This window comes from Passer domesticus, unplaced genomic scaffold (assembly GCF_036417665.1).
Source record: "Passer domesticus isolate bPasDom1 unplaced genomic scaffold, bPasDom1.hap1 HAP1_SCAFFOLD_145, whole genome shotgun sequence".
NCBI classification, from domain to species: Eukaryota; Metazoa; Chordata; class Aves; order Passeriformes; family Passeridae; genus Passer; species Passer domesticus.
In genome coordinates, this window is record NW_026989936.1 from 15,001 (window position 1) to 27,033 (window position 12,033).

General features: G+C 51.1%; 2 protein-coding genes across 3 annotated transcripts in view; one reads left to right on the plus strand and one right to left on the minus strand.

Annotated features, from left to right (window-relative positions):
- LOC135291919 (uncharacterized) overlaps positions 1-2,574 on the minus strand; it is a 4,846-nt gene extending 2,272 nt beyond the window's left edge. Inside the window, exons 1-2 of one of the 2 annotated variants that reach the window (XR_010354563.1) lie at positions 1,623-2,574; positions 645-682 (exon numbers count right to left, since the gene is read on the minus strand). Coding sequence is in view for 1 of the 2 variants with exons in the window: in XM_064406161.1 (XP_064262231.1) it covers positions 645-682; positions 1,623-2,052 (468 nt within the window). In the remaining variant the exon portion in view is untranslated. The remainder of the gene's footprint in view (positions 1-644; positions 683-1,622) is intronic. The other variant, XM_064406161.1, reaches the window with a different exon arrangement.
- Positions 2,575-9,011: 6,437 nt separating this feature from the next.
- Positions 9,012-11,959, plus strand: LOC135291916 (radixin-like). The gene is made up of 6 exons (XM_064406159.1): positions 9,012-9,231; positions 9,427-9,596; positions 10,412-10,483; positions 10,814-10,936; positions 11,215-11,340; positions 11,840-11,959. Exons 1-6 carry the CDS (start codon positions 9,168-9,170, stop codon positions 11,957-11,959), a joined length of 675 nt encoding a protein of 224 aa, XP_064262229.1. The 5' UTR covers positions 9,012-9,167.
- Positions 11,960-12,033: the final 74 nt, after the last annotated feature.

The following is a 12,033-nucleotide window of genomic DNA, read 5'->3' on the forward strand; positions in this document are numbered from 1 at the left end:
CTATATGGCTATGAATTTGATATTCCTTCCTGGCTGCTATCAGCAAGCAACATTGTAGCTGTAAAACAGAACTTTCATTTCTTGCAAGCTCAGAAATGGACAAGTAGGAAAGAGCCAGCAACATTGTTGCTATTGCTGCAGCAGACAGGGAAAACCAGAACTGGGCAGAATCCCATCCAGTGCTGGAAAAGGGCAGGAGATGTTGTGCAGAAGCCCCCTTGCTGGCTGGAGAAAGACAAAAAGAAGAGGGCTTCTCCTCCTGGCATACCAAAAACACCTACAAGCCCCAGGATGCAAGTGAGCCACTCCAGTGTCTAAAGCACTTGGATGCACTGAGGGCAGGTTTGGCAGGGCAACAGCCCTTGTGCTGAGCACTGTCATATGGGCATCTATGGAAATTCTTCAGTTCTCTTTCTTTAGATTTCTGAGATTGAAATTAGGAACTATCCACTCCTTTTTGTTGTTGTTGTTATTGTTGTTGTTGTTGTTGAAGTCATGGGAATTATTTTCTTTGGGCGTTTCTCTCTGGATTTTCTTTTGGCCGTCCTTGCTGGCCCTCTATACTCTTCTGTGTCTAGTCAAGGTGACAGCTCGCTCCGGAATTTTTAAATAGGAAGAACATGAAATCTTCCTTTCTCACTCACCTCAGGAGCAGCTCCACTGAATACATGTTTTATGTGACCTGTAGTGGGCAGGGAAAATGAATCAGATGCTGTGAGAAAAGTTCCTGGCCTGGTGAATCCCACACAAGAGGTCAATCCAAACAGAGATTATTTTCCCTTTCACAACATCGCTCCAGGAGACACATTTCATTCACAAAGCCACCAAGAGATCAGGACAATGTTCTTGCTTGTGCCTACACTTCAACCTCTTTAGCCAGGAAAAGAATACAAACACGATCAAGAAAATACAAATTCTTCTTTAACACTCAATATTCCTGTTCTAGTAAACACTTAAAATAGTTTCTAAAATCCTCTCCTTCAGGTGCTTTTTAAAAAAAATCAGTTGCATGCACTAATTCTCATTAACTTGCTGTAAACAGTTGCCCAGTAAAGCTTCCCCAAAATTCCTCTGAGCTTTGGCTGTTCTATTGTGAAACAGCACAGCAGCAGCTGCAGGGCTCAGGAGGAGACACTCACTGGTTTGGAGTTTGCACTTCTTTGCAAAGGGAATCACTCTTTTAGCACTAGGTAAAGGGTCAAGTTAGACAATCAAATTCTTTCATGACCAAATTTAGAAAGAAAGAAGCTTTCCCTGAATTCTGGGAACAACTGCAACTGGCAACAACAGAGTTTTTAGAAGGCCTTCCGAGAAGTTCTCCCAGTCTACAGTTTCAAAGCTGTCTTGCTTGTCCCAGCAAACTGAGGAAATGACAGACCCTGTTGCCACAGACTCTCCCGTGGAGGTAAGGGAACCCCTGCAGGTTCCCTGGCAATGCTGCCCCTGTGGCTACAGACACCCCCTTTTTAGCCGAACAAATTGACAGGAGCTTTATTAAACCAGTGGCATCCTAATGCTCTTTCTGTTTCTAAATCAGCTCAGTCACTAAGAAGGAGCAGGAAGACATACAAAAGCCGGTTATGTTACACCCTAACCTAAGTAGAGGGGAAATCTCTACTTACGTGCCAGGTGAGTCAGAAAATAGCCTGAATAAGTAACTCCATAGGCAGTAACCACTGCAGCAGCAAGCTGCTGAATCATTGTAGCACTGCTGTGCAAGTTTGCACGCTGTGCTCCAACACTAGAACAAACAAGGCTCCTGTCAGTGTGCAGCTGCCCACTGACAAATGCCTCAAGGCGCAGGGTGCTCCTGCTCTGAGCAAGCCCTAGGGCTGCTCTGACACTGAGGCCTTCCGTGCACCAAGGCAACCTTCTCATGTCACCACTGGGACGTGGCAACCATGCCCTGACATCACAAAGCAAACGCTCCATGCTGGTCTGTGACTTTATGCAAAGCAATAACCAACCTTCCCCACAGCAAACACAAAATAGCCTGGGAAGTTCTCCTCTGCCACAAAGCAGCACAAATTGCCCTCCTGGGCCAAACCCCATTGTTCAAGGGATCCAAGAGCAACTCCAAGAGTGCCCCAAGCACCTACAGCCTGTAGCCCAAGTGAGCACTCAGATGGGACCCATGTAAAGGAAACCAGATCGAGAAAATGGCCCACAGCATTGCACATGTGAGAAACGACTCTCACTTTGAACATTTTAAAGGTTTATTAAACCTTAACAAAGGACTGAACAAGGAAAAATGTTCAGAACTGGCAGTCTCTGTGACTTGCAGCCACATCCTCATCTACAAAAGACATACTCTGCCTTTGATAGCCTTAGCCCCTCCAAAAGTTTGGTCAGTCAACTCTTTCTCTGCTATCCATTGCTGGAGATTACTTTCTTACATCTTGATTGGAGGTCAGGTGTTTTACACCTCGCCTCCTGGTCACAAGCCAGCCCTCCCCAAATGCCCTGACTACCAAAGTTATTACAGGGGGGAGGGGAAAGAGGACAATGGGAGGATATATTACGATAACATCACTTTATATTTTTACATCCACATAACATCTATCTCTTAATTGTGAGAGCCAACCATTACGTTACTCATCTGTAACACACAGAGCCAGGAGAGAAGCCACTGTTGGCAGAACAGCTGAAATAATTGCTAACAAATCTCCCCATATATTTGCACGTTTATCGGACATGCGCAGGGCTCCTGTGCATGTACATCTCTGCCTTTAGTCCCCTTTGGAAGCACTCACACTGGCAGCATCTGCCCAGCAGCAGCAGCTGCTCCAAGCTGGGAACGTGACTGGAGGTGCTGATTTCCAGAGGCTTCTGTGTGCCAGGGGAAGGCAAGGCAGGAGCGGGTTGAACGGCGCTGGCGCTGCTGCTGCTCTGTGCCAGGGAGCCCCGGCTGGGCAGGGCACGGTGCCCTCTGCGCTGCGGGCTCTTCCTCCTGCCACAGCTGGGCACACCTGGGAACAAGGCAGGACAACTTGTGGGGAACCAAGGGCTCTGTGGGGCTCCTCTGCTCTGCACACACCCAGGACACCTGCAGCAAAGAGCTCTGGAGCCTAAGAAGAGAAACCAGAGGGAAACAGCTGGAAAAGGTTTCATTGGGACCTTTCTTACCTGCTAACAGAAGTTGCCAAAATGAAAGGTTACCAAGCAGGGCCTGATCCCTGCTGCCAGCTCAGGGTCAGAAAGAAAGCAATACTTTGTTTCAGTGTTGGGTGTGTAGGGAATCACTTCCTTAACACCTGCACTCCCAGCAATCTGACTTACTAGTTTGTATCCATGGAACTAAGACATATTCAATACTTTGCTGAAACTCACAGGCTAAACATTACTCCACTTTATTTGACATATTTAAACCTCTTCTCAGAATTTATTGACATCAGAGTAGGAGTGTCCTGTAGGTCCCTGGTGGTTGTTCAGGAGGAGACCCACAGGTTCAGGAGGAGACCCATGCAGAAAATAACTAAAAGACAACTGGGCTTGCAAAGCAAATTCATTCCATTAGCTGCAGTAGCAAATAATACATACCAACCCCTGGATACCAAAAATCCGCTGAGTGGGAGAAGGAGCTGGAGCGTGGTGCTCGGTAGGAGGCGCAGGTAGGCAGTGCACTTCCAGGACATCCCCTGGATCAAAACGGTGTGCATCTCATCCTTCTCACCCCTCCACCCCAGACCAGGCCTTCTATCTCCTGCTCAGGAGTGGGATTTTCCCAGTTACAGCATCAGCTCACACACGGCCGGCGTGTGAGATGAGGCCACCATGGCTCACCATACTCCATGACTCCCTGCCAACAAGGGCTCCATGATGCATTGTTCCCCTTTCAAGGCTGAACTGCCCACCCACTGACCAATACATTCTTTCTCTTTCAAGGGTCAAGTTCCCCCCTTTAAACAATACACTTTTCTTCATTGTCTTGTCAACCTGCTCAAACATGGATCAAATATGGCAGGACCTCGGATCTTGGGTTTCCTACTGTCAGGATGATCCAAGTGTCCCTTTTCCCTGCCCGATGGTCAAAGGAAGAGTCGGAATTCTTTGGCTCTGATTCCCAAGATGGTTCATTATCTAGTATCTAAAATATTTTCTCTCAGATTCACAGAGGTCTGATCTGCAGGTCTGTCAAGGGCACGCTGCCCTGCCCTGAGGAATTGCTATCTCTTGATACTAAAAACTACATGTACTTTATTTACAGTTATTTTCCAATACCTATCACCTATGTTAGACTGTCTACTTCTACTCTAAACCAATCCAAGAGTGCCAGCACAACCCAGAACATGGACGTTAGGAAGGAGAAAGAAGGACAGGGAACACCCAAATTCCTCCATCTTGGGAATCCAAGCCCCTGTTCTAAAAATCCCAAAATTCTACTTTTCACCCTGTGACAACTACTATTATGCTACTTCAACTTCTGTGACTTGGGATTCTTCGTACAAGGTTGTTAATTTGCTCCATGGCTTAAGATCAAAATCCCAAGTGTCTTTGGCTTCCTGACAGGATCTCCGAGCCCCCTGCCAGGGCTCGAGCCATCCAGGGCACCCAGAGGGATGTCCTGGGTTCTGACACTCCAACACGACTCCTGTTCCTCACACAGTCATTTAGGAAATATCTCAATCTTCAAATTCGCCTCTGCTAGTCAAGAGACTCCTAAAAACACTTTCTTCCCATTCAATGCATTCCAGCTATCTTCTTAGCAGGACCTCTCTCTTTATTCTCAAGGCTAAGATAGCCACTTGCACACATTAATCACTGCAATGGGGGAATACAGGGTTCAGCACTGCCCATTAAAGCTAAAGGAATTCACAAGACTAAGCCCTATTTGTTACACTTAACGCCTCTCCTTCCTTTTCTGGGAATCAAACACAAGCATTTCATCAATACACCCTGCAAGTGCTCTTGCTGAGTGACACCACATTGCTGTGTCAATAAAGCAGCTGGGACTCTGTCTCTTCACGCAGGGAAGGCCAATTCTTTATTCATATAACACATTTTTATACATTTTTCACAGCTCTCGTGTTCAATTCCAACTGCCTGGTAGTTTCCTTGACACACCATTCATTGCTTAGAAGGTGTTTTTGTGTGTACATGCTAAGACTTTCTCTTTTACTCAGGTGTTTCCATTTTTCCTCTGTGGACTCTCAGGGGTCAGATTTCTTGTTTATTACAGATGCAAACTGTTTTCTAACTACAACAGCTTGCTGTGTTAACTGCACTCATTCTTATGATTTTTCACATGGGAAGTTAGCTAGCTGCACATAGAAGACATAACAGGCCAGCTGGTAATTGAGCAGAGCAAGGCCTGATTTTATAAGGCCTTTCTTTCCTAATACCCCTACCTGTGTGCAACACATGGTGACTTTCTTTCAGAAATTAATCAGGAAAACACAGATTGCCTACTGAAATTATTCTGCTCTTTTCCAAATCAGTTCACTACTCAAGTACAACTTCAGGCACATCCCCAATTCCCTCTCTCCCAGCAGCTCAGAGCAGCATTGCACAGCGCTTGCTGTGCTCCAGAGAGCACAAAGCAGGCTGGCCTGGTGGCCCTGAATATTTCTGCAGAACACTCTGCATTTCACACCTTTGCTGTGGCTCAGGGCAGAACTGCAGGCCTGCAGGCGCTTCCTGGCAGAGCTGTGGGAGGCAGTGGCTCCTGCAGATGGGAGCTGCCAAGCTGTCAGTGCCTCAGGCTGGCCTGGCTTGCCCTGGCAGAAGTGCCGTGCCTGAAGGACGCTGCCCTGTGCTCCAGCCTGCCCAGCAGCCCAGCTCCCTGCGCCGCTGCCCAGAGTGCTGCACACACTGCTGCCCTTTGCCAGGAGTCACAGGGCAGCCGGCAGAAGAGTAGGAATCCTCAGCCAGGCCACCGGCCCTGGGCTGCCCCTGGCCTTTCTCTGCTCCTGGGCAGGCTCCAGACGGCCAATGCCTCCAGTCTGGGCTGTGCCCAGCACGGCTACGCTTCCCCTCGGGAGCAGCCAGCTGCCACCTGGGCTCTGAGAGCGGAGGATTCGCCCGCTGCCAGGAAGAGGCACCCAGGGCCCGGCTGCTGCCTCCTGCAGCTCCAAGGGCCTCCTTCCAGCCTGCCTCTGCCCAGGCTCAGGCTGCTCCGGGCTCTGCCAGGCCTCTGCTGGGGCTGCACCCCGGCCAAGGCCGGGCCTGCTCTCACCTCGCAGGCGCTGCCAGCTCTGCTTGTTTGTGCTTTTTCCCTGCCTATTCCTTGCAGGTCCCGCGAGGAGAGGATCTTGCCAGTCAGGACTCCTGGGCCCAGGCAGGAAAGGCGGAGCGGCAGGAGAGCACGGACAGAGTGCACGGCGCCCAGGAGTTCAGGTGTGTGTTGAGCTTTCTCGCTTTCTCTGAGCAGGGCTGGGCATTGCTGGGCTTTAGGAGGCCCAGTGTCAAAGAACAAATTTGGCTTTCTCCTTGTTGGACTTGCTCAGCACAGACGGGGGAAGGCAGCCCAGGACAGGTCTGGCTGCTGAGCAACCTAGAGCACAGCTGCCTCCTGGGACTCACTCCTTAAACCTTGACAAAAAGCATTCCAAACTAGACCAGAGTAAAAGCAAGGGAGGCTCAGGCTGGGCTTAAGGAGAGCAAAGCATTGACCTGCAAAGGCAGTCATGCAGCATAAGAAACATCTCAGAGAGCTTGTGCAGATTCCAGCCCTAGACATTCCGAAGCCCCAGCTGGATAGGGCCTTGAGCAGCCTGTCCAGATGCTGACCCCAAGTGCTTGGAACTGAAGACTGGGCTAGAGGCTTCCTGGCATCTCTGCCAGCCTAACCCATCCTTTGATAATTGGATTGGAAAATCGTCCCCACCTCCTCCCCAAGCTATGGCTTGCAGGCTCTTTCCTTGTTTCACTAGTGAAAGCAAGAGTAATTGTGGCAGTACTCACCTAGACTTAGCAAGCATGTCTTAGCCAAAGAAGAACTTTTGCAAGTCCAGTATCCACTGTAATCAGAAAGGAGTGTAAGAGTTAGCAGGCAGGAAGCTGTAACTCAGCTGAGAGTACCTGAGCTTTCTGGAAGTGTTCTGTGGCTTCTGGAAGCTTGTTTGACTTCCTCAGTGGTGACTCCTTCACCTGCAGGAGCAACAAAGAGAGATGCTAGTATAGGGAGGGAATTGCAGCATTCTCTTGAAGTGGAAGTAGAGGGCTGTTGGAAGCCCCTGAGACTGCCTTGTGTGGGACGTGCTATGCAGTCCTGGTCTTGCAAGGAGACTGTGTTGCAATTAAAGGCTTGTTTGTCTGTCTGCTTGCTGTAGGTGGAAGGAGTTGGCTGCATGTGAGAGAAAGCGCCACTCCTCACTAGAGAGGGCGTCTGAAGTGGCGGCACCGACAGCGGAGGAATGGCAGCCTCAGAGGGATCTGCTGAAGGAAGCGGTTCCTCTGGCCGTGCCAAAGGTACGCTCACCTTGTTCCTAGGCAGCACTTGTGGGAGAGGGATTTGTCCTAGCAAGACCCCCCCGAATGCTGCTTCTGGCAGCAAGCTGAGACCGAGCCTGTGTTGTTGTTGTTGTTGTTCCTCTTGAAAAATGTTGCCCCTCCACTGCCAGGTTTCCCGCCGGCAGCGGCCAGCCCACAGGGGCCTGGAGAAGCTTCTGCAGGAGTTCTCCCGCCAAGGGCACACCCTGTCCCAGGTGTGCAGAGAGAAGGCAGTGCTGGCACAAGAGAACGCTGCCCTGGAAGCCCGACTGGCAGCCACGGAGCGAGACTTGCGAGGCCTTTCAGAGCAGCTGGCAGAGGCCAGGTAAAGGCAGGGAGGAGACCCTGGGCGGGACATTACTGAAGGTCTGTAGTTACAAAGGTGGGGAGCATTATGCCAGGATTTACTGCCTGCTGTGTGCTCTCCAGATGTTTCTTGGGCAGAGAAGCAAAGAGATACAAGCAAAAACGGAAGGATACTGTGATGTGAATATTACTTTTCTGCCAGCTCAAGCTCTCAAAGCTTTTTTTGGGTGCCTGCTTGGGACCCCTTGCACATTCCTGTGACAAGTGCAAAGCAAGCCAACTTGGCACTCAGTTGAGGACCAGGGACACTGTGCAGATGTTTGCTGAAACCAGAAGTTTCCCTCTGGTTTTGCTTTCTCCTTCAGTGCATCTGACCATCAATCTTTGCTTGCCAAGTTGTTTGACATGGGGTTTTTGGAATTCAAGGCTCTTAGATGTGAATGTTGTGAGCAGGGCGCTGACGCTTCAGGTGAAGCTGGAGGGTCACGCTGAAAATCTTGAGAGCCTGCAGAGCTGACTCTTGTGAAGGATGGTGCAGAACCTAGAACTGCTTACAAACAGCAGCAGCAGCAGAAGGGAAAGGTCTTGTGACTTCTTGACAGTGTCTGGGGATTCTTGCTGCACACTGATTCTTGCCCACTTGTCCAGCCACCTCTGTAACCTGTCAAGGATCTATTTGGCTGATCCTTCTTCCTTTTTAAAGAGTGCCCAGATATTTGGGCACTGCTGGCTTAGTTAGCCAAAAATAAAGGTAGCAAGTGGTCTTGTTCATCTATTCCAGTCATTTAATTGGCTGGATATCTGTCCCTCCTCCTAGAGAGTTCTTGTGCAGATAGAAACCTACTTCTGGTTTCCTACTCATGCTGCCAGAAGCCAGAGGTTTTGCTATATGGTTTGGTGAATTCCTTTAGTCCCTTTTACTTAGAGAGTGCCTGGCCAACAAAGTACCTATACGTCCACTATGAATGGCATGAAGCATTGAGGAGTCAGCCAGGAGAGCCCTGTTCTGTCCTGCACCTGCAGAGTGACTTGGAAGTGCTGATGAGCTCAGGGCTGTGAGCAGAGGCTGGGCTTTTGTCCCTTTGCAGATACTTGGTGGCCACACCCGTGTGTGATAGGTCAGGCAACAGCAATTTCAGCTTTGGCTGCTGAGACCAAACTGAGCTGGGCTAGGTCATGAGGAAAGGTTGCCCAGTCACCTGGAGGGGCCTGATTTGCTATGTAAAGTGGCAAAATAGTCCTGCTGTATCTGAGTTTCCATGCAAGCCATTTTGCGTACTAAGGTGTAGGGATCTTAAGGACATCTTACTGCAGAGGCTGCCCCTGTGTGCCAGGAGCAATTGCTCTTCATCTTCACGCCTTGTAGGTCAGAGAAGGAGAGCCTGCAAAGCAGCCTGCTGGAGGCTCAGCAGCACTTATGGGAGCTGGAGATGGCCAGGAGCCGTGTGGAAGCCCAAGTGCACAGGGCCAGGCAGGCCAAGGAGGCGATACTGGGTGAGAGCCTGGTGCGCTTTGTTTCTGCTGATGGCCCTGCCCAGTGCAGTGGCTGCGAAGGCAGCTCTGTGCGCAGGGCTTCTGAGCAGTGAAGCAGCTGAGGGCAGGTCCCTCCTTGCCTGAAACTGGAAGGGCTTAAGGCCAGCAGATTGCTCTGCTTGTGGAGTGTCTGATTGCCGTGTGTCATGTTTGCAGAGGATGTGAGGGGCCTTCGTCGTGAGCTGCTGGCTGTAAGAGCTCTCAGCCAGCAGCAATGTGAAGACATGGCTGAACAGCTCCGCTGGGCACAAGAGCAGTGCTGCAAGGCTCTGAGACTCTGGCAGTCTGCCCAGGAAGAGGAAAAAAGGAATCTCGTGCAAGAACTGGTAAGAAACAAGAGGCACCTGAAGATTTCAGGCGGGTTTGGTGGGCTGTCTCAGCAGAAGAGCAGCCTGAGTATGTGACATGGCCACAAGCATCTGCTGTAGGCCAGACGTTGCTGGGCCAGGCAGCAGGGCCCTTCAAGGGCTCATACTTGAAGGCCTGTGAAGAGCCAGAGGACAATGCTGGGACAGAATATGCATGCACAGGTTGAGGATGGGCATCAGCCAAGTTCCCCAGGAGGCTGGGTGGTCGCCACCCAAAGCATGGCAGAGAAGGGGCAGGATCTTCCCCACAGCCTTGTGCCATGCAGCAGGCGGCTGCTGACCTTGCTGCCAACTGCAGTCCCAGCAACTGGGTTCCTTGCTTTCAGTCCTCCCATGGTGGACAGATGTCTTTGGGCCTGAATCATATGCAAGAGGCCCCGTGTTGCTGGTATTTCAGCTGGTGGCCTGCCTTGTGACTGGATCATTGAGGTGCTGGCCTCATCCTCATCCTGCAGTCCATGTGCAGCTCTTCCTTGATCAAAGGGCAGGGGCAATGTGAGCACAGAGCCTCTGAGAACAGGCAGAAATGCTGAGGAGAGAGGGGCCAGAAAACAGGCAGCCATGAGAGCAGGGAAGGAAGGTGGCATCTCCTTCCTTCCAGCTGCTGACACTCCCTCTACATTTTGGGTTAGAACAGCATTGCTGGAGGGCACAAAGTCATGACTCATGTGCACTTTCCAGGTGGGGGGGTTGGTGGAGGGATGAAGCTTCCATCTCTTTCTATGGGGAGCATTGCTTGTACTTCATCAGGGAGTGTCTGTTCCCCTCATCAGGAGAGACAACTGGAAGAGCAGCATGTGGAGGCACGGAAGCAGCTGGAGGAACGGGCAAACTTCCTGGCAGAGGTACAGAGGGAGCAGGAGAAAAAGCTGCTTGAGATGAAGGGGGAAATTGCCGTCATGCAAGCTGAAGAAGAAAAGCTACTAAGTAGAGGCAGTCAAGAGGCACAGAGTGTGGAAAGAGAGTTTGTGTGCTGTTTTGGACTCCTCTGGGCTCCTTATGGGCACTGCTTCCCTGGGCACTTTCTGTCTGGGTGGCATTGTCTCTCAGCTGGCCCCATAGAAATACGAGCATGAGAACAAAATGCTTTTGGAAAGCGAGAGCACATCAGTTTTGGTTGCCACACAAGTGGAGTGTGGGAAGTTTAAAGCCATCTTCTCTTCCTTTGTGTGCAGGTGCTGCAGGAAGAGCAGCGTCAGAAGGCTGCTGTCATCCACAAGGTGTACCAGCTGCAGAGAGAGCTGAAGCAAAGTGAGCAGCTGAGGCAGAGGCTGAATGAGCAGTGGCAGAACGGGCAGGTGAGCCTGAGTAGGCAGGCAGCAGAGGGAAGGGCAGTGATGGGGGCAGGAACTGGAGATCTGAGGAAGGGGAGGCAAGGACTACTGCAGGCCCTGGAAGCACAGAGCCTGGCAGGCTCCAGTGCTGAGCAGCAGGAAAAAGAGCTGGGATGCAAGGGTTAGAGCTGGGTAGAGAAGCAGAAAGAAGTGGCTGAATAGAAGTGCTTTAGAGACTGGAAAAGAGGAAACCTGAGTGTGATAGCAGGTGCCAGTAAGATTTCTCTTGATGGAATATCAAGGTCATGCTGCAGGCTGAGCTGCAGGAAGCTGAGAGGAAGATGAGGGCAATGGAGAAGAGGCACCAAGAGGAAATGGAAAGGATGCACAAGGTCCTGCTGCAGTGCAGGCTGGCTGAAGAAAAGCAGGTGAGTGAAAGAGCAGGAGGCACTGCAGTCCTGCAACAAGTGGTCTCTGCCCTTGCTGCCTTTCCCCTGCAGAGCAGCAGTGGAATGGGGCAATGTCTCTGACTGCTGTGCTCTGTGGGCTCCATGGCAGCTGGACAGAAGGACACTTCCTGGGCTGCTGAATCTCAGCTGCTGCCCTGGGCAGCAGGGCTAGTGCTGTGGCCAGTGGGCCAGCAATCCTGTGAATGTATTTCTGCTGGCCTCTTAGTGCTCCCTTTGTTTTTTGAGGGGCTTGTTCAGGTGAGCATGGTGACCCACACAGATTCTGAGCAAGTTGTCCCTGTCCATGGTGACTGCAGTCCTCAGAACGGGCTGAAGTCTAAAGTTGCTCTTTCCCTTTCACACTCTCCTCTACGGCTGGCTGTGACAAGCTGTAGTCTCTGGCTGCTTGTGTGGGTTTGACTTGAGGAGGAAGAGTTGACAGCTCAGCCTGCAGCCTAGCACCAGTGCTGTTCCTAAGGGCTTGTGCAGCGGCTGCGACTGGCCTCTGGATTCCCGGCTGCTGCGGCCAGTGCCGCCGGCAGTACCGAAGGGGGAAGGGCACTCTCCCGCGGAGAGACTTCCTGGGGAGAATGCTTAAGGCGAGATGCCTTCAGGAGAGCGAGAATCCCTGGAGCTGTTTGGAGAGGAGTCGGGCTGCGTCTCGCAGGAGAA